This window comes from Ovis aries, chromosome 3, assembly GCF_016772045.2.
Source record: "Ovis aries strain OAR_USU_Benz2616 breed Rambouillet chromosome 3, ARS-UI_Ramb_v3.0, whole genome shotgun sequence".
In the NCBI taxonomy this organism is placed as follows: Eukaryota; Metazoa; Chordata; class Mammalia; order Artiodactyla; family Bovidae; genus Ovis; species Ovis aries.
The window spans coordinates 99,295,677-99,323,523 of NC_056056.1; the positions used below are offsets into that span (position 1 = coordinate 99,295,677).

General features: G+C 44.1%; 2 protein-coding genes across 5 annotated transcripts in view; both read right to left on the reverse strand.

Moving 5' to 3' along the window:
• Positions 1-7,092, reverse strand: part of IL18RAP (interleukin 18 receptor accessory protein) — a 30,626-nt gene extending 23,534 nt beyond the window's left edge. Inside the window, exons 1-3 of one of the 3 annotated variants that reach the window (XM_042246360.1) lie at positions 6,787-7,092; positions 2,815-2,915; positions 733-903 (exon numbers count right to left, since the gene is read on the reverse strand). In XM_042246360.1, coding sequence (XP_042102294.1) covers positions 733-805 — 73 coding nt within the window. In that variant the 5' untranslated portion in view covers positions 806-903; positions 2,815-2,915; positions 6,787-7,092. Of the gene's footprint in view, positions 1-732; positions 904-2,814; positions 2,972-6,786 lie in introns of all 3 variants that reach the window. The other 2 variants (XM_042246359.1, XM_027967039.2) reach the window with 2 other exon arrangements.
• An 8,480-nt stretch (positions 7,093-15,572) lies between these two features.
• Positions 15,573-27,847, reverse strand: part of IL18R1 (interleukin 18 receptor 1) — a 36,708-nt gene continuing 24,433 nt past the window's right edge. For both annotated transcript variants that reach the window (XM_012173705.4, XM_042246361.2), the window contains 3 exons: positions 26,926-27,087; positions 22,334-22,492; positions 15,573-19,236 (listed from right to left, as the gene is read on the reverse strand). In XM_012173705.4, the coding sequence (XP_012029095.2) occupies positions 18,881-19,236; positions 22,334-22,492; positions 26,926-27,087 (677 nt within the window). In that variant the 3' untranslated portion in view covers positions 15,573-18,880. The remainder of the gene's footprint in view (positions 19,237-22,333; positions 22,493-26,925; positions 27,088-27,847) is intronic.

Below are 27,847 nucleotides of genomic sequence, written 5' to 3' on the forward strand. Positions count from 1 at the left end.
ACTATAAAGAATGAAACAGATATCTAGTGGGAAACAGTTGCACAACCCAGGAAGCTCAGCTCGGTGCTCTGTGGTGACCTAGAGGGGAGGGGTGGGAGGTAGGAGGGAAGTCCAAGAGGGAGGGGATACGTGTATACATATGGCTGATTCACGGGGTTGTATAGCAGAAACTCACACAATATTGTAAAGCAATTACATTCCAATAAAAAAATAAAAGCAACTCTTTATCTTCAAACAGTGACTGGAAAAGTGCCTATTCTGTGAAATAAATATTGAAAGTTGTAATTTTTAAGAAAGAAGACATTCTAACTTTTATTTCCAAAGAGTATATGGTTTCACAAAGAACTGAGCTCCCATGGGTGTCTTTCTTATTATTATTTCCCATTTTGTGAGGAAAAGAAGTTCAGGTCTAATTCCCTTCCACTGGTCTTCAGCATCACTAATAGTAATGGAGGTTTCCTGTTAGAGATGGCCAGCCTGCCTGTAATTCCTCTTCAGTTGCAGCCACCGAACACTCCAAGAGGGTAACTGGGCTCCCCATCAATGCTTGGGATTAACTCAAAGCTGTTCAGCCCAATCGTGTCTCCCCAAAAATGTCACCCCCATTTTAACAGCAGAGAGGAAGCGCTCTGCATAATTATATAAATTTCTCCTGTATTACAGAATATCTGTCTCTTTCAACTTGGAACATAAGACTCACAGGGTTAGCAGGAAAAGTAAAAAAACCCCTACCTGGAGTATTCAATCCTCTAATTCTCCCTTGTGCGACAAGCCAAAGAAATATCCAGCCCAAACAAAGCATCATTCTCCCTGGGTCCCTGCCATCGCTTCAGGACATTGGTTCTGCGGCCACAGTAGAGGACATTGCCCCTCAGAGCTCCACCCTGAGAATCGTCTTCATTTCTGTAAATCAAGAAATGGGAAATGAAGAAATTGGAACCAGCGATCAAAACACAAGTCACACAGGAAGCTTTGAAAGGGCAGGTCCTGCCCAAAGAGCCCTCACATGCCCACACTCTAGGGGCATTTTTCAGCGGTGTGTGGCAGTCCCTGCACACGTCACTTCTTACTCAACTGAAGGAGGAAGGGCATCTCCGACTCTGGGCCCTGCTTGAAATTACACTCTGTACAGTGTGTTCTTTTGATGCTATTTCTTCCTGGAATACTTTTTTTTTTTTTTCCTTTTCTTAAGTTTCTCACCAAGTATGTAAATTTTCAGGCTCCCCTGGTGGCTCAGCCAGTTAAAGAACCCACCTGCGATGCAGGAGACCTGGGTTCCATCCCCTGGTTGGGAAGATCCCCTGGAGGAGGGCATGGTAACCCACTCCAGTATTCTTGCCTGGAGAATCCCATGGACAGAGGAGCCTGGTGGGCTACAGTCCATGGAGCTGCAGAGTCAGACAAGACTGAGCGACTTTCACGTCACTTCTAATCGCGTATATTTTCATGAGCCGTTTAGAAAGAGTTCAGAGAAAGTTTTGCTGAAAAGATGACCCAAGTTGAGCGAAAATGTCAGATTCTTGTTAGGGAAGCTAGTCCTGTAGCTCATGTGTATGAATGAGAATGCCTGTCCTTTGCTGGCTTGTAAGAGATGTTAGAGAACAGGATGTCTGACTTGTTGTGCCCCAAGTAAGACAGGGAGTATTGTTGCTGGGTGGCGTTTCTAAGGATTCTCTGAAGTCTGAAAGGGAAAGAAGGTCACCCCAGGGTAGAATGTCAGACCCTGGGCTGTGCTCACGGTGGTTTTGTCCACCTTGTTGATAGAGTGGCTGCTGGACCCTTCAGACCATTTGGAAGAGAGGAGAGATGAGGCTGCTGGGTCCATTCAGCTTGTTGTTGCTGTTATTGTTCAGTTGCTCAGTGGTGTCCAACTCTTTGGGACCCCATGGTTTGTGTGATAGTTTGAACATTTTTCAAAGACATTGCCTTTCTTTGAGATCGGAATCAAAACTGATGTTTTTCAGTCGTGTGGCCACTGCTGAGTTTTCCAAATTTGCGTAAAGTACAGCGCTCTAACAGCATCATCTTTTAGGGTTTGACATAGCTCAGCCGAAATTCCATCATTCCACTAGCTTTGTTTGTAGTGATGCTTCCTAAGGACCACTTGACTTCACACTCCAGGATGTCTGGCGCTAAGTGAGTGATCACACCATCGTGGTTATACTGGTCATTAAGACCTATTTGGTACAGGTCCTCCGTGTATTCTTGCCATTCAGATTGCCATAACAGGAAACCAAAGACTGGGTGATATACCCAAGAGAAACATCTTTCTCGAAATTCCGGGGTCTGGAAAGTCCAAGATCGAGGCACCAGCCGGGTCACCTTCTGTGAGGCCTCTTTTCCTGGTTCGTAAGCCACACCTTCTCAGCGAGTCCTCATACGGCAGAAGGGGCTACGGTATGAGAGAAACAACACGGAGACCACCCTGACCTGAAGCACAGAGCAAGTTTGGAGGAAAGACTCGGTATCGATGGCAAAAGCCACAGAGAAGTTGGGCGCAAGCAGGGCTGGACAGCTTCCGTGAGGCTTGGCCACGGCCGATCGGATCCGCAAGTGTGGAGGGTTTAGGGTGATGGGGACGAGGGAGTCCGAAAGGAAGGTGGGGAGTGGGGCAAGCCACGCCCTCCCCAGGCTACCCTGCACACAGGAGACAGGACAGGGAGGTGTCTCCTCCTGTGCTGACTTCATTCCACCTTGGAGGAGGAGTGGGAGGGGGAGCAGGCCAAATGCAAGTGAGGCTAAGGAGAGACAGCATGTACCAACTCCTCTGAGGAGGCAGGAAGGGACAAACCCAGAAAACCACCGAGACATTACCTTGGATGGAGGTGAACAGAGTCATCTACAGTGGGAGGTCCCTCCAGATCCGTTTGCCCAGGTGGGACCCGAAGTCAAGATGTTTCCACCTGGCGCCTGATCTGCTGAGAGGAGGGCGTGTTCAGTGAAGAAAGGGCTTCCGAAGATGGTGGAAGACCTAGGGTGCCAGGGACGGGGACCAGAGTCACCACATCACTTTTCCCCAGTGGTAACAACGCGGGGGTGAGGAGGGGGCTCTTCTTATCTTCTTACCAAGATTGTAATCGAGGAATAGGGCAGGATAAGTAACTGCTTTTCAAGATGTGGTCTGCCTCCCGCCTCTTCTTGCCTTTCCTTTGCCCACAAAGCCCCTGAAGGGACAATAGCTCCATCTCCAGTCACTGCCTAGAAGCATCCGCCTAGACAGCAAGCCTGAGAATGTCATCTCTGTGCTGATAACCTCACCAGCCCTTCACCCATGAGATAAAGAGTCCATTCCAAAGCATCAGACGCCAAACCCTGTATGACCGGATATGGCTGCCTTGGGCCTTACCTTGTGCTTCATTCCCAGAGAGACCTCCACTGACCACTTGCAGCGTGATCAAGTGGTCTACCTCCCTCCCTATTCCCCACTGCACCAGCCAGCAGCCATCTCTCTTATCACTCATGTGTTGGATTGCTTCGTCTCAGCACTCATTAGTGTCTGAAAAACATCTTGTTTTAGAGACTTTTCCCCTAACTAGAATTAAAGCTCCATGCCAGCAGGAACTGAGCCTGTCTCGCAGGCTGCACACTGTCTCTAGGAATAGGGTGTGGCTCACACAGAGCTCAGTGAGTCCTCTTTCAGAATTTATCCACACCGCTCTGAAACTGTCGTTTCATATAACTTTGGACACCTCATGCGAAGAGCTGACTCATTGGAAAAGACTTTGACGCTGGGAGGGGTTGGGGGCAGAAGGAGAAGGGGACGACAGAGGATGAGACGGCTGGATGGCATCACTGACTCGATGGACGTGAGTCTGAGTGAACTCCAGGAGTTGGTGATGGACAGGGAGGCCTGGCGTGCTGCGATTCATGGGATCACAAAGAGTCAGACAGGACTGAGTGACTGAACTGAACTGAACTGATACTGTGCTCTCCCACCAGGTTGGGAGCTCCTTAAGGGCAGAGATCCTGTTTCAGAAATCTTATCTCCAAAGCCTAGGACAAATCTTCATGCATAAATCATAATCGATTCTATTGTCCAAATAAATGAAGAAGAATTCAGGAGTCAAAACAAACCAATGTCGACAATTAACTTGCTGTGTGATTCTAGCTAAGACACATAGCCTCCCTCTGCACTTCAGGATTTTTTATTTGCAAAATAAATTATTTGGACTATAACAGTCGTTCTTCCACCTTAGAGCTAGGGGGCTCAAACTTCTGGGGATTTGGCTGAGAAATCTGCTTTTTTTTTTTTTTTAAAGCTCCCTGATGGGGGAAATCATGAGACTCTATGATTTCTAAGATTATCTCAGCTCTAACATTCCATGGTTCCATGATTGAATGAACCAATGACCAATCATAGAAAATCAGCCACCATGACACCTGTAAGTCTCCAGCCCTCAGAAATTCCCAACCACATCTTGAGTGGACAGATGTTCTATCCATGACAAGCTTACTTGCTGGCGTAGGACCTCAGGCTGCCTAGGACTGTCCCTAGGCTATGCCTTTGTCTCTGGGATTGTGTTTCTCAAATGATCTCCTTGACAAGAATCACTCAGAATGCTTGTTATAAATTCACATGTCTGAGCTCTCCAAACCATATTAAATCAGATTCTCAAAGAAAAGAACATTGGGCTCTATATTATAAACAAGTGTCAGGGGACTTCCCTGGTGGTGAAGGGGATGGGAGTCCACCTGTCACTGCGGGGGACAGGGGTTCTATCCCTGGTCCGGGAAGATCCTACATGCTGTGGAGCAGCTAAGCTTGTGTGCTGCAATTACTGGGCCCACGACCCTAGAGCCTGTGCTGGCAACAAGAGGAGCCACCACAATGAGATCCTGTGCGCCGCAACGAAGAGGAGCCGCTGCTCATCGCAACTAGAGAAAAGGCTGCGTGAAACAGTGAAGACCCAGTGCAGCCAAAAATAAACACATGAAAGAAACAGACAAGTGTCAGGGAAGTCACCGTGACCCAGAGAGCATCCCGGCGCAGTCCTGCTCCAGGGCAAGAACAGAGCCTGGGGAGGGGGTCTGTGCTAGGCAGGGCAGTTATTGCCAGCACTGCCGTCAGCTGAACGTGAGAGCTGGTCCATTCTGTAAACCCCATCCATGTGGGATAACTCAATGGGTTTTGTTTGTCAGCATCTACCTCTTTGAGATCTTTTAGTGTCTATGAGATGCCTTCCATTCCACCATCACCAAAAAAACACTTCCAGGAATCATAAGGAATTACCCAAGGTGCGTTTATCAAACATTTATCATGCACTGAGCAACTTAACCAAACCAGGCTGCAAGTCTGTTCATAGGAGTAAAACAATAGCCAGGGAGCTCTGAATCTAACCGGGTCCTCCCCTTTTACATACTTTCTGCTCACACTTGGGAAGGCGGCTGTTGCCTTTCTGGTTTTACTGATGGACAAGAAAGGCTCACATTGCTTGAAGAGCGGACCCCACTATTAATGATTATTGCACATCTTAGATATATTAGCAGAGGAATTTGTGTCCGTATGAAGAGGGTCTCAGAGATTCTAATTTTCCTATCGCCATATGTCACCACCTCAGAGGAGCAGATGAGAGGGGGCTTCCCTGGTGGTCCAGTGGCTAAGACTCTGTGCTCCCAATTCAGAAGGCCTGGATTCCATCCCTACTCAGGGAACCAGATCCGACATGCCTCAACTAAGTAAGAGTCTGTATGCCACACTAGGAATCCTGCAAGCTGCAGCTAAGACCTGGCATGGCCAAATTAATACATTTTTTAAATGGAAATGAGAGTCACAGGGTAACTTCAAGTATCTGAAGGGTCTCTTCTCCAAAACAGCTCCATACCTGTTTTCCATGTTTCCTTTGTCAGAGGTTGATGATCCCCCCACCCCCTCGCCTCCCAATCAGTTGGTCAAGACTACGCTTTCAATATCTTTGGTTGATGATGAACTATATTCTTTTGCTGATCCAGGCTTTTGATGGGAGAATGCTGCCGGTGCTAAGTCACTTCAGTCGTGTCCGACTCTGTGCAACCCCATAGACGGCACCCCACCAGGCTCCCCCGTCCCTGGGATTCTCCAGGCAAGAAAGGCAGGTGGAGTAGGCAGGTATCAACAAAGAATCTGAGACTCAAGTAGGGGAATCCCACCGTCAAAGACAATTTCCCCTGGGATCATCGGTGACTATACACAGAGAACACATGTACATGCAGACTTCTGATCTGGTGTAATAGCAACCGTTTAATTCAACTAATATTATTATGGTTCTCGCATAATCCATGGTAGCTTTATATATCATTGTCTAGGAATTACCGAAGATCAAGAGTGTAGCTTGATCCAGTGGCTAAGACTCTGAGCTCCCAAAGCAGGGGGCCGGGGTTCAATCCTTGGCTAGGGAACTGGATCCCGCTTGCTGCCGCTGAAGATCTCACTCATGTGCCGCAACTAGAACCTGGTGCAGCCAAACAACTAATTTTTTAAAGAGTGTAGCTCACACTCTCAGAGATCTTAAGGCGGTCAAGTCAAGACAAGCGTTGAAATTCAGCAACCACCTTAAATCCCTCCACTCTCCAGCTTTCCCGCAGCATTATAGAAAGGCTTATTTGGTAACCACAAGCTTTTTAATAACGCGAAGCCTCCAAATATATGGAGATACAAAATTTGCTAGTTCAATACCACACCTATCAGTATAAAACAGTTTATGAAAAGGAACTGCGTTAGCAACCCATTCTGAGAATGTTTCAAGTTCTTTCCTCAACTTACATTTGTTGGTTAGGAAATCTCGTGAAAAAAATGTACTCATGTCTTACCTGCACTTCCTGTCCTTAAGACACTGAAAAGGAGGAAGGAACTTCAAGGCTTTAGTTCAGTGACTGCCAGCTTTTCTATCTGATGAAGAAATGTGAGCATATCCATTTTGAAAGAGGAATACAGTATGTCATCCTGCCCAGAGAGATACATGTAACTCACGCAAGTTTGGAAATAATAAGATAGAACTGGAGAGAAAAAAAAGGAAAACCTTTTACTAAAGGAAAATGACCATTGACATTGTCAAATTTGTGATCATAAGGAGAAAAATCAAATTAACTGCCTCTATCAGTAGAAGGAAACGACCTAAAGATGAAGCATCTAAAATTTTCTCCAGGCCAACCTCCTTGACTAGATAAGGTTTGCGGTTAGGTTTAGTTGAAAGAGTGAGTAAGCCTACTTCCTTTACAGGAATTTCCTGTACAGATTATTAGCATTCAACTCAACTTCTCAACTGTGGGTTTTGGGTTTTTCTGTTTTGTTTTGTAAAACTAACTCCCCAAAATGTAACCTTTATGATATAACCTAAAGCTTTTCTTGTGATTAACTTTTTTAATTCTGCAAAAGAAAAAAAAGAAAAACTCTATCAACATTTATTTGAAACAATAATTTATTTATATAGACATGGAAATAAATTTAAACTCTAAAATCATCAATGTTTTTTGGTGCCTACTTTTATTAAAGGAAAGATTCAAAATATAACATATAATTAAGAACACCCCATGTGGTGTGTGCTTAGTTGCTCAGTTGTGTCTGACTCTTTGTGACCCCATGGTCTATGGCCCACCAGTCTCTTCTGCCCATGGAGTTTCCCAAGCAAGGATACTGGAGTGGTTTCCTCCTCCAGGGGATCTTCCCGACCCAGGGATCAAATCTGCGTCTCCTTCGTCTCTTACATTGGTAGGCGGATTATTTAACCACTAAGCCCCCTGGGAAATCCCAATTAAGAATACTACTGTTCCTTTCATAGAACAAATAAAATCACTTAATAAGAAACTGAGGGCTCTCTGAGAGCACCCTGGTCAGAAAGAGTTTTGATTCAGCTTCTTGGTTAAGCCTAGAAACCATCCTTCCTCAAGATAAGGCTGATTCATTGAGCATCAGAGCGCTCCAGGGCTGTTTCTACATTTATCTAGAGGATGATGTAAGATGCAAAAGAAGACTATGTTCACTTTGGGATGAAGGCGAAATAAGTGTTTACCTGAGATGGAGGAGAAAAAAGGGAGTGAGTTATTCTAACTAGGAATGAACCCCAAAACATATCTGTCCCAAGTCACAAATCTGCCTAGAATTCTAAGAGAAAATGGGGTTTCTTCCAGGCCTGTTTCCAGACAGGTCACAGGGAGCAGATGAACGATATTGCAGGCACATGAAGCTCCAGGCTCACAGTGTCATGAGGCAGCAACACAGCAATCAGAATAAAGACCCGGGAAGAGACATGTCTAGATTGGAAGGGAAAGGCCAAACAAAAGGGTTGCCTATGGCCTGTATTCGTACCTGTTGAGTTGAACTAGATTCAAGTGAGCTGGGATGTGGGAGCTGTCTTTGTAAAGCTTCAGAGATCCTGATGCAGACCTTGGAGGTGAGTCTAAAGTGATTCAGGGAGGCGATTCCTAAAGTGAGTTGTTTGACAGCTCAGATTGAGAATGAAGAGGGCTTGACAGGAGAGGTAATCTTATCTTCAGCCCTTGAGGAGGAGCTGAATGTCCTTGACTTAGTTTTATGGCTGAACTCTTAGCATTGCATCTTGCTTTATTGCTATCCTTTGTTTTTGCATTTTCTCACTTTGATTAAATTTGCTCTTTGGAACTCAAGGAAAGCCTAGGCAGCTAAAGCTCTCCTACAGACAAGAGGTGGGGGACTTGGGGTTCTGTCCCTGGGAATGCCCTTCAGGGGTCCTCTCAGTTTCACATTCCCTGAAGAGTTCAGTCCGTTATGCTCACCAGAACAATGCAAAAAAGGCCTTACAAATAGCTGTGAAAAGAAGAGAAGTGAACAGCAAAGGAGAAAAGGAAAGATATAAGCATCTGAATGCAGAGTTCCAAGAAATGGCAAGAAGAGATAAGAAAGCCTTCTTCAGCAATCAATGCAAAGAAATAGAGGAAAACAACAGAATGGGAAAGCTAGAGATCTCTTCAAGAAAATTAGAGATACCAAGGGAACATTTCATGCAAAGATGGGCTCGATAAAGGACAGAAATGGCATGGACCTAACAGAAGCAGAAGATATTAAGAAGAGGTGGCAAGAATACACAGAAGAACTGTACAAAAAGATCTTCACAACCAAGATAGTCACGATGGTGTGATCACTCACCTAGAGCCAGACATCCTGGAATGTGAAGTCAAGTGGACCTTAGAAAGTATCACTACGAACAAAGCTAGTGGAGGTGATGGAATTCCAGTTGGGCTAATTCAAATTCTGGGAGATGATGCTGTGAAAGTGCTGCACTCAATATGCCAGCAAATTTGGAAAACTCAGCAGTGGCCACAGGACTGGAAAAGGTCAGTTTTCATCCCAATCCCAAAGAAAGGCAATGCCAAAGAATGGTCAAACAATCACACAATTGCACTCATCTCACACGCTAGTAAAGTAACACTCAAAATTCTCCAAGCCAGGCTTCAGAAATACATGAACCGTGAACTTGCAGATGTTCAAGCTGGTTTTAGAAAAGGCAGAGGAGCCAGAGATCAAATTGCCAACATCCTCTGGATCATGGAAAAAGCAAGAGAGTTCCAGAAAAACACATATTTCTGCTTTATTGACTATGCCAAAGCCTTTGACTGTGTGGATCACAATAAACTGTGGAAAATTCTGAGAGAGATGGGAATACCAGACCACCTGACCTGCCTCTTGAGAAATCTGTATGCAGGTCAGGAAGCAACAGTTAGAACTGGACATGGAACAACAGACTGGTTCCAAATAGGAAAAGGAGTTTGTCAAGGCTGTATATTGTCACCCTGCTTATTTAGCTTATATGCAGAGTACATCATGAGAAACGCTGGACTGGATGAAGCACAAGCTGGAATCAAGATTGCCGGGAGAAATATCAGTAACCTCAGATATGCAGATGACACCACCCTTATGGCAGAATGAAGAGGAACTAAAAAGCCTCTTGATGGAAGTGAAAGAGGAGAGTGAAAAAGTTGGCTTAAAGCTCAACATTCAGAAAACAAAGATCATGGCATCTGGTCCCATTACTTCATGGGAAATAGATGGGGAAACAGTGGAAACAGTGTCAGGCTTTATTTTGGGGGGCTCCAAAATCACTGCAGATGGTGATTGCAGCCATGAAATTAAAAGATGCTTACTCCTTGGAAGGAAAGTTGTGACCAACCTAGATAGCATATTCAAAAGCAGAGACGTTACTTTGCCAACAAAAGTCCATATAGTCAAGGCTATGGTTTTTCCAGTGGTCGTGTATGGATGTGATAGTTTGACTGTGAAGAAAGCTGAACACTGAAGAATTGATGCTTTTGAAGTGTGGTGTTGGAGAAGACTCTTGAGAGTCCCTTGGACTGCAAGGAGATCCAACCACTCCATCCTAAAGGAGATCAGTCCTGGGCATTCTTTGGAAGGACCGATGCTAAAGCTGAAACTCCAATACTTTGGCGACCTCATGGGAAGGGTTAACTCATTGGAAAAGACTTTGATGCTGGGAGGGATTGGGGGCGGGAGGAGAAGGGGACAACAGAGGATGAGATGGCTAGATGGCATCACAGACTTGATGGACAGGAGTTTGGGTGGACTCCGGGAGTTGGTGATAGACAGGGAGGCCTGGTGTGTTGCGATTCATCGGGTCTCAAAGAGTCGGATACGACTGAGCGACTGAACTGAACTGAATTTTCATATTCACTTAGATGATCCAAGGAACACCCTGATCTCTCAGTTCTTCAACTTCCTTTCTTCTAAAAGTCTTGTCCTTCACACCTACCTCAGGCATTTATTCCTACACCTGCCGTTACTAGTAATTGACATGCCTCTGTAATTTCCATCTCAAGCACCCTCCACCCTGACAGTCTCCTCCTATCAGCTTATTCCCTGAAACACTCCAATTTGGATTCATCTGTGACATCATGCGGTCACAGATGAATCTTTGTTGATCTTACCAATATGATACCCATCATTTCTGCATTTTCCAACTTAAATTTTATCATCATTCAGCATTATCAGTCACTTGCCTATACCCTTATTCACTTGACACTCTATTTTATTGTGTTAGCTTGAAAAAATACTAACTCTATCCCCTAGTTAATCATATACCACCGAATATGGCTGGAGAAAAGACACAGGCGTGCTGACTGGTCTCAGTAATATAAGGGAGACTATAATCGCCAATGTAGGAGATTCAGAAGACACAGGTTCAGTTCCTGGGTAGGAAAGATCCTCTGGAGGAGGAAATGGCAGCCCAGTATTCCTGCCTGGGAAATCCTACGGACAGAGGACCTTGGCAGGCTACAGTCCATGGGGTCACAAAGAGTTGGACATGACTGAGGGACTGAGCTTGCACACATTCACACATGAAAACGAGGAGGGAATCTCACAAAACCAAGTGAAGTTTCAGAAGAAAAGAGAGGTAGCTGCTGCGGGCTGTAGCAGAGAAGTCAAGAGGGATTGAAGGGTTCCCATTAGAGTTGGGGATCCAGAGCCTGCAGAGTGTGAGAAACACTGCAGCAAACGGATCGGGGATTAATGAGTAAGCCGACATGGCCTGCCTTTCTAAGAACTTTGACTTTGGACAAAGTTGTAGATATAATCTGATGGCTTCCTAACGATGAAAGTTGTGTTTAACCCCCAAACCCTAACCCTACCACAAACACATTTTCCCTCCCTTTCTGCCTCCAAATAATATACCTTAATTTTTGTTAAATGTTGAATATTCACAACATTGTGACCATTGTGTGGCTGAGCCATATAATGCTATATAATGTTTTTCACTGAAAAAGACCCTGATACTGGGAAAGACTGAAGACATAAGAAGGGGCAGCAGAGGATGAGGTGGTTAGATAGCATCACTGACTCAGTGGACATGAATTTGAGCAAACTCTGGGAGATAGTGAAGGACAGGGGAGGTTGATGTGCTGCAGTCCTTGTGGTCAAAAAGAGTCAGACACAACTTAGTGACTAACACTTAACACTATGGAAGATAGCCTTGGAAGATTAGCCTTTAGTTCAGTTCAGTTCACTCGCTCAGTCGTGTCCGACTCTGCAACCCCATGAATCACAGCACGCCAGGCCTCCCTGTCCATCACCAACTCCCGGAGTTCACTCAAACTCATGTCCGTCGACTCGGTGATGCCATCCAGCCATCTTCCTCTATCGTCCCCTTCTCCTCCTGCCCCCAATGCCTCCCAGCATCAAAGTCTTTTCCAATGAGTCAACTCTTTGCATAAGTTGGCCAAAGTATTGGAGTTTCAGCTTCAGCATCTGTCCTTCCAAAGAACACCCAGGACTGATCTCATTTAGAATGGACTGGTTGGATCTCCCTGCAGTCCAAGGAACTCTCAAAAGTCTTCTCCAACACCACACTTCAAAAGCATCAATTCTTCAGTGCTCAGCTTTCTTCACAGTCAAACTCTCACATCCATACATGACCACTGGAAAAACCATAGCCTTGACTACATGGACCCCTGTTGACAAAGTAATATCTCTGCTTTTCAATATGCTTTCCAGGTTGGTCACAACTTTCCTTCCAAGGAGTAAGCATCTTTTAATTTCATGGCTGCTGTCACCATCTGCAGTGATTTTGGAGCCCCCCAAAATAAAGTCTGACACTGTTTCCACTGTTTCCCATCTATTTCCCATGAAGTGATGGGACCAGATGCCATGATCTTCGTTTTCTGAATGTTGAGCTTTAAGCTAACTTTTTCACTTTCCTTTCACTTCCATCAAGAGGCTTTTTAGTTCCTCTTCACTTTCTGCCATAAAGGTGGTGCCTAGAGTCTATTTCCCTTTCTAAACAATTCTATAATCATTTCTGTTTAGTTAGAAAGGACTGCTTGCATTCATTACATCTAAAACATGGCCTATTCAGACATGTTGGATTTTGCCAAATGAAACTGTCACATGAAATCTCAAAATAAAAATGGGTAAAAGCAGTGCTGGTCTGGTTGACAGGTTGGAGGCAGTGGGGGGTGGGGAGCGGTCTGGGGTCCAGCACACCTATATGTCCACTCACTCCATCCCACTGCCTGGATATGCACTAAGACACCTCTCATGAGCCCTGGGATTCCTAAAACCCAATTTGAAAGTTGATTTTAATATGTTAACCATTAAGTATTATTATTATTTATTGGTGTATTGTTACTTTACAATGCCATTACTTTCTACTGTACAACAAAGTGAATCGCTATTCCATGCAGGTATATCCCATCTTTTGGGATTTCTTCCCTAGTTAGGTCACCGCAGAGCACTGAATGGGGTTCCCTGTGCTGTACAGTAATTAGTTATCTACTGTATACACAGTATCAATAGTGTATATGTGTCAACCTCAGTCTCCCAGCCCATCCCATCTCTTCCCCTTGGAATCATACACTTGTTCTCCATGTCTGTGTCTCTGTTTCTGCTTTGCATATAGGTTTATCTGTATCATTTTTCTAAATCCACATATATGTGTAAATATACAGTATTTGTTTTTCTCTTTCTGACTTACTTCACTCTGTAAGACAGCTTCTCTAGGGTCTCACCATTGTTAAACTTGCACATCGAGTTGTGGCTCTTGTGTAAATGGGGCATCGTGTGTTCCCCGGATGGTATGTGCAACCACAAGGTAGGCGACAAAGAGAAGAAAGCTGGTTTTCACAAGCCTCTCGCAGATACACAGTGTTGGTCTCAGCCCTCCCCACCTGGCTTGTGATCACTATCAGTGTGGTCCGGAGGCAGGTCTGCAGGGACCCTGTGTCCTGCCTACAGCGCACACAGCCCGTTTCCTGTCAGAGCTGTGGTTTGGCCACTCTCTGAAGAGCCCCGCAAGGTTCCCAAGCCCATCTCTCAGAGTAGCTTCTGCTCAGGAAGCTGGCTCCCCCTAAAGCCCAGGTCTCCTCCCTCAGAGCTGCACTCTTGCCGGGGTGATGTGATGAGCTATTTCCCCTGAGCATTTAAAGCTGCGATTCAGCTCGATTGTGCTGGTTTCTCGTTCAGACAAGCATGCTGATGATGGCTGCAGGGAGCTCACCCCCTCTATGCCCGGCTGACAGTCCTCTGCAGCCAGCTGGTCAACCGCTAGCATCCATATTGGATGCGCTCCTAGTATCAGGGGTCTGACTCCCTGTATCTCAGCAGGTACCAGGGTCGAGTGCACATTCCCATCCTGTGGAGAACTTGGGTGCTATTGCCCTCCATCCCTACCCGAGTAGCCTAGAAGAACCCTTGTACTCTTTTGTCCCCCTCTGAGCCATACCTTGGAAAGAGGAAATGGCACCCCACTCCAGTACTCTTGCCTGGAGAATCCCATGGACGGAGAAGCCTGGCGGGCTGCAGGCCCTGTGGTGGCACAGAGTCAGACACGACTGAAGTGACTTCGCTTGTGTAGCATGAGCCAGTCCTAAGCAGCCCTGCTTCTTCTCTGCAAGACTCTCTAGACCCTCTGGTGCAACATATCTCCCCGAGAAGTGCCCACAGCTTCCCCAAGTCTCGCTGTGCAACGGGTGATTCCAAAGAGAAGGCTGGGTACTGTCTCTGCTCCAGCCTGTCACACTAGCCACCTGTATGCGCAGGATTGGTCCCTGGATTGGTCGTGTCTCATGTTCCAGGCTTTAGAATATTGGGTAATAAGGTCGCTCTCTGCTCTCAGAGTGGAGAAGAAAATGGCAAAGAGAAAGAAATGTCAACCCACTCCAGTATTCTTGCCTGGAGAATCCCGTGGGCAGAGGAGCCTGGTGGGCTAACAGGGGGTCACAAAGAGTCGGGCATGACTTAGTGACTAAACCACCACCTGCTCTGAGAGAATATCAGAATAATTTAGTAAATACTTCCAGCACATAATGGACACACATGGAGTGTTTCTTTGTACATCTTCGGTGGCTGACTCATCTCTCATTTTCTGAGATGGACTCCATATGTAAGGATGTATGAAGTCATAAAAGAGAATGACATTATTTTATCAGACCTACTTATTGGTCCTGGTTGGAAATGTTTGCACTTACATTTTATTTATTTATTTTTATTATTTTATTTTATTTTTTTATTTTACAATACTGCATTGGTTTTGCCATACATCAACATGAATCCTCCACGGGTGTACGTTAGTTCCTACTCCTGAACCCCCCTCCCACCTCCCTCCCCATACCATCCCTCTGGGTTATCCCAGTGCACCATGCACTTATATTTTAAAATATGCACTTAAATTAACTGGCATGTGCAAAACCTGATATTCCTGCTGGGCATTGGGTGGCCTTGTGACAGTAAGCTCAGTTTTGGCTCCTGGATGGAAGGTGAAACTAAGAAGGTAGGTACAAAGTAATTTGACATAAAAAAAGACAGATGTAAGCGTTCATTGTGAATGACCTGTATCTTATCAAAGAGGTGGGAATCCACATTGAGAATGAGGGGTTGGCATTTTTTAAAAGTCTATTGAATTTGTTACAATATTGTTTCTGTTTTATGTTTGACTTCTTGGCTGAGAGATATACAGGATCTTAACTCCCTGATCAGGAATTAAACTCGAACTCCTTGCATTGCAAGCCAAAGTCCTAGCTGCTGGACCACCAGAGAAGTCCCTGAAATTTTAAAATAAGTGAAAAAGATGTTGAGATTTTTCAAAAATAGAAGCACGACATCAACGATCCATTAATGTGTTTTAAAGCACATATTTAATATATACATTTAACACATTTACTACAAAATCCACTTAATGTATTTAAAGAAACATAATGAGAAAGCAAATCATTCTGTTAGAGACGATGATAGGAATAAAATTTCTCATGACGGTATATTTTCACATATAAATCTTCTTAGTAATTAAATCCTTTTACTTTTTTAACCATACAACTGGCATACAAAGTTGTAAGTGCTACAACAGTTAGATCACTTTCTTATACTGAAAATCTTATTTTTGATTTTCAGTAGTATCTACCACAGCTGTTCTATTTAATTTTTTAAGTTGCCTTTAATTTTTTTAATGTTTTCTTTTCTGTTGGAGTATCATTGACTTACAATGTTGTGTTAGTTTCAATGTACAGCAAAGTGATTCATGTATCCACATCCATATATCCATTCAGATTCGTCTCCCACATAGGTCATTCAGGATATTGAGTAGAGTTTCCCGGACTGTACTGTAGGTCTTAGCTGATTATCTATTTTATATACAGTAGTACCACAGCTGTTTTAAACAGTATCTGCTTTAAATTTGGGGGGAATTGTCACACTGTACCCGTATATCCAACTAGGCTTCCAAGCTTACCCAGCTCTTTCCTTTGTCTGTAAGGCTGGTAGCTCTCACTCTCTCACTGATTTTCAGGTCCAGCCATTACCACTAAGGCCGTCAGGAAGGCCCAGAGTACTGGGTTCACTTTAAGGAGGCAGATACATGTATTTAGACACTGAAAGTTGCACAAGTCCAGTGAAGAAATATCCTTTCCAATGAAGCTTATCGTATAGATATACTTCTCGTCTATGCTTCTCTGAATAAACGAATATCCTCAAGTCACTGACTCGATGTATCTGAATCTGAGCAAACTTGGGGAGACAGTGAGGAACAGGAAGCCTGGCAAGCTGCAGTCCATGGGGTTGCAGAGAGTCAGACACAACTTAGCAACTGAAAAGCAACAATTAATAATAACGAAAGTGGCAGGGCCAACACTTACAGAGCGTTAATTCTGTGCCAATAACTGATGTAAGTGTTTCATTGATATTTATTCATTTAGCCCCCCTGTACAATTCTTATAAATTCTAATTTTACTGATGAGGAAAACTCATCACAGGTGAGTCAGAGGAGACACCAGAGGTCATGGTAATAGAAAGCCCGGGGTCCAGTTCAGGAGTCTTGGCTGCACACCCCCGTGTCTTGTCCCTCCATCCGATGCCTGCGCCTCTGTGCTCAGTCTTGTCTCTTTGAGACCCCACGGAATGTAGCCCACTGGGCTCCTCTGTTCATGGGATTTCCCAGCAAGAATACTGGAGTGGGTTGCCATTTCTTTCTCCAGGGGATCTTCCCGACCCAGGGAAGGAACCTGCGTCTCCCTTGGCAGGTTTGATCCTGCTGCTGCTGCTGCTAAGTCACTTCAGTCGTGTCCGACTCTGTGTGACCCCATAGACGGCGGCCCACCAGGCTCCCGTCCCTGGGATTTTCCAGGCAAGCATACTGGAGTGGGTTGCCATCTCCTTCTCCAGTGCAGGGAAATGAAAAGTGAAAGTGAAGTTGCTCAGTCGTGTCCTACTCTTGGCGACCCCATGGACTGTAGCCTACCAAGCTCCTCCATCCATGAGATTTCCCAGGCAAGAGTACTGGAGTGGGTTGCCATTGCCTTCTCCGATCAAATAAATTGGTAGGCTGATTTATTTTACTGCTGAGCTGAGGGGCATTTGAAATTTGTAACCTTTTAAAAATCAAGCAAGTATATTTAAAATGCATAATCAACAAGGTCCTCTTGGACAGCACAGCAAACTCTGCTCAATGTTATGTACCATTATGTGTTATGTTAGCCTGGATGGGAGGTGAGTTTAGGGGAGAATGGATATGTGTGTATGTATGGCTGAGTCCTTTTGCTGTCCACCTGAATCTATCACAACATTGTTAACCAGCTATATCCCAATATAAAAGGTTCAAAAAAAAAAAATCGAGCAAGTAACCATCAATTATTTGGCTGCTGAATAACTAATTTGATCTGGTCTCTATCCCATGTCTAAACATTCAAAATCAATAAATGTCTGAGACTGTTTAAAAAAAAAAAACAGAAAATGATTTGTGTCTGGCATGAAAGATAAAAGGTTGTTTGCAGTTCCTTTTAAGAAGTTTCCACAAATAGGTCCAATTAAGCAAGCCCTCTGTAGCATCTTAGTGGGATTTCAAGAACAGTAGGCCTGCAGCTGTAGCAAGGATAATTAAAGATGCCCTGAGATTGATACAATAGCTCAAACCTCACACCCCGCCCTGCACACAGCCCTGCAGCCCCATCCCCAGCCAGTCCCAGGCACTGAGGTGTGTGGAGGTAGGCAGTTCTCGCGAGAGCTTGGAGACACCATTCCAGTTCCTGTGTCACCCACGGCATAGACAATACCGCAAGGTAAACTTAAAATCCTTTAGCTCAACCTTTAGCATTAAAAAGCTCTTAAAGCCTGCCCTTAAGTTATTTGTGCCGTGTCCAGCCTCACATCAGAGGATGAGATGGTTGGATAGCATCATTGATCCAATGGACATGAGTTTGAGCAAACTCCGGGAGATAGTGAAGGACAGGGAGGCTTAGTGGGCTACAGTCCATGGGGTCACAAAGAACCGGACACAAATGAGCGACTGAACAACATCCAACCTCACCGTTGCTGACTATGTGACTGAGCAGACTGCTTGCATCCAGTCATAGAAGGAGAGAAAGGGGACACATTTCTGTTGCGTTCCTCTGGGAGGAACTTCTGGGAGCTCAGGGACGTCCCTGGTAGCTCAGTTGGTAAAGAATCAGCCTATAAGAGATTTGGTTTGATTCCTGGGTTGGGAAGTCCCCTTGGAGAAGGGATAGGATACCCACTCCAGTATTCTTGGGCTTCACTGGTGGTTCAGATGGTAAACAATATGCAAGCAATGTGGGAGACCTGGGTTCGATCCCTGGGTTGGGAAGACCCCCTGGAGGAGGGCATGGCACCCCACTCCATATTCTTGCCTAGAGAATCCCCATGGACAGAGGAGCCTGGTGGGTTACAGTCCATGGGGTCAGAAAGAGTCAGATGTGACTGAGCAACTAGGTACACACACAGTGGAAGTCCACGGCCATAGATGAATGTGTAGTCTTATCCCCGGCACCCTAAATGCCAAGTTCATCTTCAGTCTGTGAGTAAGATGTTCACGGAGTAGAGTTAAATATTTGAATAATGCCCTCTGTTATCCACAGGCTCAGACACTCAGTCATCAGACTGTCAAGAGCTCTTTCTTCCGCTCGGCTTTTCTGAAGATTAGGTCTTCAAAAGAACAGGCAAGACTTCTGACTCGTCTCTGCAGGGTTTGACTGCTTTTGCAGGCATCAGATAAATAAGATTCTTCCAGAACCTCGAGTTATAAGACAGAGACTTATCTGCCTTCCACTTCAGAACTCTGTGGGATTTCAAAAGCTTCAGTGATTGAGGCAAAAAGCTGAAGTCTCCGACAGGTGTAAATTCAATTAAGATGATTTTAATTTTCCTTTCCACCAGCGCTTCATGGAGTCCACTTTCAAGTTCATACCTGACTTCGCTAGACATATAACTTTTACTGAGAACAATGATCAGCCTTCGGCTTTTCTCTATCAATGAATGGATTTCATCAACAGCAGCTGAAAATACAAGAGGTGGCAGGTTAATTTAAGAAAACCAAAAGGGTGGACATGAGATAAAAATCATGTTGCACAGTCCTATTTTGTATTATTTAACTCAGCTTCACTAATAAAGTTTGAAGTAAGTCATTCTCAGTTTCATATGCCTATTTTTTTTAACTAATTTTTTTTTTTTTTTTTTTTTTTTGGCTGTGAGGCATGTGGGATCTTAGTTCCCTGCCCAGGGATAGAACTCAAACGCCCTCCATTGGAAGCTAGGAATCTTAACCACTGCCAGGGAAGCCCACGTGCCTATTAAAAGAAGCAATCAACTGCACAAAGATGATAATGAATACCTCCTTAGCCTAACTCTGTGCGCGGTAACATCCAACTCTGAGACCCCATGGGTGTAGCCCACCAGGCTCCTCTATCCACGGGGCTTCCCAAGCAAGAATAATGGAGTGGGTTGTTATTTCTTTTTCCAACTCTGTGCCATACCGTCTTCTAAACATGTTACGTATATGAACTCCTTTAATCAGCACAATGATCCTATGAAGAAAGTACTGTAATTACCCTCATGTTACAGAGGAGGAAACCAAAGCACAGAGTGGTTAAGTAACTTGCCCAGAGTCACACAGCTGGTAAATGGCAGAACTGGAATCTGACCCCAAGTGGTCTGGTTCCAGAGTGTCTATTCCTAATCATGACACCATCTTGCCTCTTTAAATGCGTGGAAGAACATGCTAAACTTCTAATTGAAATATTAAAAAAAAGAGCCAACATTGCCATTATTCTAGACCACAGGTTGATAAACCTTTTCTGTAAAGGGCCAAATGGTAAATATTTTAGCCTTGGCAGGTCATACTGTCTTTGTCACAGCTATTCAGCTCTGCTGATGTAGCTCAAAAGCAGCCACAGACAACACAGGAGCAAATGCATGAGGCTGCTTCAAAGACTGGAGCTGCCCTGGGGTTGACAGACTGCCAACCTCTGTTCTAGATCTAGCCCTTCTGAGACTGAGGTTCTGATCCAAACTAGTTATGAATTGATGCTTTCACACTGTGGTGCTGGAGAAGACTCTTGAGAGTCCCCTGGACAGCAAGGAGATCAAACCAGTCAATTCTAAAGGAGATCAACCCTGAATATTCACTGGAAGGACTGACGCTAAAGCTGAAGCTCCAAATACTTTGGCCACTCAGTCAGCTCATTGGAAAAGACCCTGATGCTGGGAAAGATTGAGGGCAAGAGGAAAAGGGTGCAACAGAGGATGAGATGGTTGGATGGCATGAGTTTGGACATGAGTTTGAGCAAACTCTGGGAGATAGTGAAGGAAGACAGAGAAGCCTGCTGTGCTGCAGCTCATGGGGTCCCAAAGAGATGGACATGACTAAGTAACTGAATAACAATACAAACATTCTTTATTTTTATTTAAGAATGAAGAAGAAACCTGTTCTTTAAATGATTCCTAGAAAATAATGGAAATATATTAATAATAAAATGGATGCAAAGTCAAGAAGAAATACTTTGTGACAGCGTGTCTTCTTGGATGCAAAGAAGCGACACACAAAAGTATCACAGTGTTGAGTGCATCTGACAATTTGGTATATTATTCCTTAGACAGGTTATTTGTAATTTAAAAATATTTTCTCTTTCTAATTTGTAACATTTTCCCTTCTTAATTTGTAACCTAGGAGGGAAAAAAATACTTTTTCTAAGCCTTTTTTTTGATGTGGACCATTTTTAAAAGTCTTTATTGAATTTGTTACAAGATTGTTCTGTTTGCTTTGCATTTTGGCTGCATGGGATATTAGCTCCCAAACCAGGGATGGAATCTGCACTCCCTGTATTGGAAGGTGAGGTCTTAACCACTGGACCACCAGGGAAGTCCCCAGAACTGTTTCTTATTTACTGCCTTATCTTAAATGCCCAGCTTAGAATTTGGCACAAGAATGGTGCTCAGCAAATGCTGAATGAATGAGGGATGGCAACTATCAAGACATTGGTGTTGCGTCATTTGTGAGGCACCAGCATCTAGAATAATTTGGAGTTTAGCTATAATATACTTCAGTATCATGTTACAGCCATTTGCATTCATATATTAATTTAAAACTTGAATTTTGCAATCAAAATATGGTACGAACCATCAATCTCATTCTATTTAACCTTTACCATTACTCCTAATTTCTACTTTAATTTTCTCACAATGTCAACACGATAAAGAAGAAACGTTTTCTGGTAAGAATTAACCTGCATTTATAGTCCAAAGAATCACATATTAAATTAGTTTAATTAGGTTTTGCTATACAAAATACCATCAAAAGAGGGACTCATCCTGTGCTCAGTCATGTTTGATGATTTGTGACTCCATAGACTATAACCCACCAGGCTCCTCTGTCCATGGGATTCTCCAGGCAAGAATATTGGAGTGGGTTGCCATTTTCACCTCCAGGGAATCTTCCCCACCCAGGGTTAGAACCCACATCTTCTGACAGGCAGGCGGCAGATTCTTTACCACTGAGCCACCAGGGAAGTCCTCACTCTGGTCTATTAAATGCTTTGTGATAGCAATTCTGGCCCTGGTTCTGAAAATGGAGCACTTGCTCCCTTTCTCCAGAGTCAGAGACCTCTGAAGCAAGAGGAAGAGTTCAAGTCCTGGACCCGGCTCCCCAGAAGCCACACTTGGAAGGAGTGCAGGTTGCTCATAGTTTCTGTTTACAGGGGAACAGCTACCCACTCCAATATTCTGGCCTGGAGAATTCCATGTACTGGACTGTCCATGGGGTCACAAAGAGTCGGACATGACTGAGTGACTTTCACTTTTCTTTCATTTTTAAGTAAACAGGAGAGCCTTTTATAAGGTAAGCTATTCATCTTTTAAAAACCATCTTCACTAATTTTCCTTATTTTTTAATGCCTCCTTTTAAAATTGGATGTACCATGTTTATTTATTATTAATGTGTATTTACCTATTTGGCCACACCTCACAGCATGCGGGATCTTAGTTCCCCGACCAGGGATTGAACTCACACCTCCTGTAGTGGAAGCTAGGAGTTTTAAGCACTGGATTGCCAGGGAAGTCCCCTTCCACTAGTTTTCTGTCTGGTATTCCCTTTCTTACCTCCTCCAGGAACCACATCTCTTTCAAATATGCATAACTTATACCCAAAATGTTTCTCCAACACCCTGGGCAAAGTCTCCACAGCGAATGCGTGCTCCTCTCCATGCTCAGGCTGACACTCTTTCAGGTAGGACACGAAAGCGTCATATGTTTTTCCATCTAGGAGATAAGGTTGACCCTTTTCATTAGTGTGAAAACAAGGCTTTATTAACTAAAGACTTGAGTGAAAGTCCTGGAAGGTGGGAATGGAATCATTGAAAGAGAAAAGTTAAATATAGCATCCTCACATTCAAGCACATCAGTCCAACACAGTGTAGACATTAAATCACATACACCGCTGTGTGTGAGCCAGATGGCTAGTGGGAGGCTGCTGAAGAGCACAGGGAGCCCAGCTTGGTGCTCTGTGATGACCTAGAGGGGTGGGGTGTTGGGGCGGGGGGCGCACTGGTGCAGGGCGGCCCAAGAGGGAAGGGGCATATGTATACACATAGCTGATTCACTTTGTGGTACAGCAGAAACTAACGCACTGTTAAGCAATTATACTCCAATCAAAACGTCTGTGCAGTTCTTCATATATTGATTATACCTCGATGAAGCTATTAAATAAAAGAATAAAGTGTTTTTGATAGAAAACAAATCATAAAATAAAACAAGAATGTTTAAATTAGGAAATGCCTAAGGTCCCTCAAATATCCTTTGGTTCCATGTTTTTCATGCATTCCTCTTTATCTCTGACTTTTGAAGTGGTCAACAACAAGGAATACACTCAGTTATTATTATAGGCCAACAAAAAAATAACATACTCAGACCTTGTATGGGAATCAAGTAGTCAACTGGCAAATGTTTCCCAAGCATGTACATTAAAGAGTCCCACTGCCTGACACCTAAAAGGTCTCTTGACACAGAGACCTGTGAAGACAGATGAAGAGTTCAAGTCCTAGACCAGGCCCCCAAAAGCCATAACTGAAAGGAGTGCAGACTTTAGGTTAGGGCACTAAAGGAGCTTAAAGAAAACAGAAGGTCAAGGAGCCCAAATATGCTCTCTTTCCAGGATCGGGAAGCAAATATTAGCTTGGCTTATTCTACTGCTATTAATATCATTTAATTCTACCGCCATCTGAATCTACCCTCAAAACCACCCCCTGAAAGTGAGAATAAAAAGGAAGCTGACTATTATAAACAGTGCTGGGATGAACATTGGGGTACACAAGCAACCTAGATGTCCATCAGCAGATGAATGGGTAAGAAAGCTGTGGTACATATACACAAGGGAGTATTACTCAGCCATTAAAAAGAATACATTTGAATCAGTTCTAATGAGGTGGATGAAACTGGAGCCGATTATACAGAGTGAAGTAAGCCAGAAAGAAAAACACCAGTACAGTATACTAACACATATATATGGAATTTGGAAAGATGGTAACGATAACCCTGTATGCGAGACAACAAAAGAGACACAGATGTATAGAACAGTCTCTTGGACTCTGCGGGAGTGGGAGAGGGTGGGATGATTTGGGAGAATGGCATTGAAACATGTATAATATAATTTAAGAAATGAATCGCCAGTCTAGGTTCAATGCAGGATATAGGATGCTTGGGGCTGGTGCACGGGGATGACCCAGAGAGATGGTATGGGGAGGGAGGAGGGAGGGGGTTTCAGGATTGGGAACACGTGTATACCCGTGGCAGACTCATGTTGATGTAAGGCAAAACCAGTACAGTATTGTAAAGTAAAATAAAAATAAATTAATTCATTAATTTAGAAAAAGAAAGCTGAGTATTTAGCCTGGAGAATGGAAAGAAGTGATGGGAGATGACTGAAATCATATGCTATAGGAACACACGCTACATGGTCTATGATGCTTTAGACGGCAATAGAAAAGCTTCTGGTCTATTATAGGTTTTCATTGATAACATCTGCTCCTATTTAATTCTGGATAGGAAAGCAGTGTTCAAGGGGACTGTGTCAGCCAACAATAAAGACTGTTCTACTAACTGGGTGACTGAAAAAATAATACACAGCTCTCTCTTCTGCTTTCATCCAATCTATTTGAGAAGACAGAGCGGACACATGCAACAACTTGAAAAAGCTGACAAATAGTATTAGCAGCTACAAGACAATGAAAACAAAACAACAAACAAATAAACAAAAAAACCTGGTCAAAGAGTAAGCAGAGATCTCCATGGATATGATGTTAGTTGGGGTCAGTAGAGGAAGAAGGGGGAGTAACTATAAAAAGGTCTACCTTACCCCATGACATTTGGTTCGATGCTAGAGGAATTAGATTTATGCTTGAGCACATTATTGGGGTGAATGAATTTGCTACTGAGTTGAAGGCTAAATATTATTGGTTTCTTTATATCAAAAGAATAGGGTAAAAGCATTCTTGGTCCATGTTCTTTATGTTGAGTTATCACTTATGCTCAACGACCCAGCCCAATATCTTCAGCAGCATCCAGGCTCACAAAACAACCCTTTCTGTCTCTGGGAAAAGATTCTCCAGTTCTGCCTCTTGCACCCTGGTTCAGCGATTCAAATCAGAACTTATCGTTGGTTTAGAGCAACTGCTTTGCAGGATAGAGCATGTATGAAAGACTGAACATTTGGTAAAAGTTGCAGAATTCACATTCATATCAAAGGCAAGAAAAGTTGGCAGAAACAGAGCTACTTCTGAATTTAATCAGTAAGTGGGTCCCTTGAATAACTCTTAGGTTGTTGTGAAATACAGCCTTCTATCAGTATAAGTAAGAGCCAGTGATTCCATTGGGCTTCCCAGGTGACTTAGTGGTAAACGAATCTGCCTGCCAATGCAGGAGACGCAAGAGACGTGGGTTTGATTCCTGGCCTGGGAAGATCCCCTGGAGTAGGAAATGGCAACTGGCTCCAGTATTCTTGCCTGGAAAATTCCATGTACAGAGGAGCCTGGTGGGCTACAGTCCATGGGGCTAGAGAGTTGGACACAACTGAGCGACTAAGCGCACAAATATACATCAAACCAACTGTATCCACATCTATATTTCATTGTACTTCAGGGAGTTTCCCTTCAGTTACACTGCACACAAGCGAAATGATGGCTATACAAAGTTCTCCACTGCATCACTTCTGCAATAACGGAAGGCTGTAAGAAACCCGAGTGTCCATCAAGTGGTGACTCAATAAACAAAGGTGCATCCACAGAAATAAAACATTGTGCGATCCGAAAAAACGAGAGGCTTTATAAACTAAGATGGAAGGGTACCCAAGGTACAGTAAAGCAAAGTTCAGAACAGGGTGTAGAGCATGGCAAGATCTGACTTTCAAACAGGAGTGAAATATGATTCTCTATTATTAATATTCATTTGAATATACTACCAATAGGAGATGAGGTGGGAAACAGGCGTTGAATGAACATATATGTATCATTTCTAAGAGTTTTGGTGTTTTGAGCTACATATGTGCTATACACACACATACACACACACACACAGATACAAAAGCAAGTGCGATGCATTATACACATATCTTTCTAATTTGGTAACTATTTTGAATTTAAAAAAAAATTTTTATCTCTTTATTTGGCTGCCCTGGGCCTTATTTGCAGCCCTCGGAATCTTCACTGTGGCAGGCGGGATTTTTTTTTAGTAGTGACTTTCAGAATGTCTTTTTTCAGCTGCAGCATGCGGAATATAGTTCCCAGACCCAGGATCAAACCCGGGGCCCCTGCACTGGGAACGTGGAGTCTTAGCCACAGGATCACCAGGGAAGCCCCTCTATTTTGAATCTTGAGGACTTCTAATCACCTTCAAAATTAGGAAAACTGAGAAACCACAGTCCCCAGATAGAAGGAGGAGCAGATTAAAAAAATAGCAGATCTAGGGGACTGGAACTCAGGTCATGTGGTATGGAGTTCAAGGTTCTTGCAAGTCCATCATGCAGCCTCCTTTGCCGGGTTTAAATAATGAACCATGATACAATTCAATTTAAATGACTTTAATTGAGTGTGCACTTTGCGTAAGGCACCAGATGGTGTGTGAGCAATGACATTCAGACACACCGTCCTTGGGCAAGAACACGTCACAGGACATTTAGAAGAACACAGTACACATGGATGAAAGGATCAGGGAATGATTTTCGGCAGCAGGTAAGTGAGCACAAGAGAAAGCGGCGCCGACAGCATCCACAGCAGATGATCCGCCAGATAGCTTTTCTCATGGAAAGCCTCTGCTGCTGCTGCTGCTGCTGCTGCTGCTAAGTCACGGCAGTCGTGCCCGACTCTGTGCGACCCCATAGACGGCAGCCCACCAGGCTCCCATCCCTGGGATTCTCCAGGCAACAACACTGGAGTGGGTTGCCATTGCCTTCTCCAGTGCATGAAAGTGAAAAGTGAAAGGGAAGTCGCTCAGTCGTGTCCGACTCCTCGAGACCCCATGGACTGCAGCCCACCAGGCTCCTCTGTCCATGGGATTTTTCAGGCAAGAGTACTGGAGTGGGGTGCCATTGCCTTCTCCCCTACTGCCATTAACTCAACAATATAATCAACGTAAGGTGATTAGTTCACAGCTTCTTAATGAAACTGTAAGATAAAAGATCCCAGCATTATGACATTCGTTACCTGTTAAGGTTTCGTCTCTTCCCATGAAATGTCTATAAAATAGAACCAAGTCAACTCTATAAATGACACCCACGGTCACCAGGCAGACAACCATCACTGAGATCACGACAGCTACGATCATTCCTCTAGTGAAGACGTGGCCTGGGATGTCAACCGTGTCTTCTAGAAAGAAAAAGAAAATGGGAAAAATCAGTCAGGGAAATTTCATCAGAGTCTTTTGACAGTCACACTGCTGTGGTCAGTTTTTTACCTTTAACACAAATCGACTTGTCTATCCAGTTACTCTGAACTCCTGCCCTTAGTCTCCTGAGGTGATCTTTCTGCTCCATAGAAATGTATACAAGGGTATTATTCAGAGATGTGGACTGAGAGTCTGTTCCTACCCGAGGAAGTCAGATTTCTAGGATGCTGAGACACCAAGCGAAACGCAGAAGGACCCGCACAGAAAGCTCAGTTCGTGGGCTGGGAACACATTGTGAAGGCGTGGAATCTTTTCATTTTTATTTATTTTTAATTAATTTTTGCTGATTTACAATGTGGTGCTAGTTTCTACTGTACAGCCAAATGAATCGGCCACACATATACATGTACCCCCTCCCGTGTGGGCTTCCTTCCGATTCAGCTCGCCGCAAAGCATCCAGCAGAGTTCTCCGTGCTCTACTCATCAGTCATCTACCTCATTAGTCTACATGTGTCAATCTCAACCCCCCATTTCCCCCTTGGTGCCCGTACATTTGTTCTCTACGTTTGCGTCTCTATTTCCGCTCCGCACGTAGGAGCATCCACGCCATTTTGCTACATTGCACATATCCATGCATAGACGGTATTCGTTTTCCTCCTTCTGACTTCACTCTGTATGACACTCTCTAGGCCCACCCATGTCTCTGCCAAGGACACTCTATTTTAATTGAAGTGCGGTTGA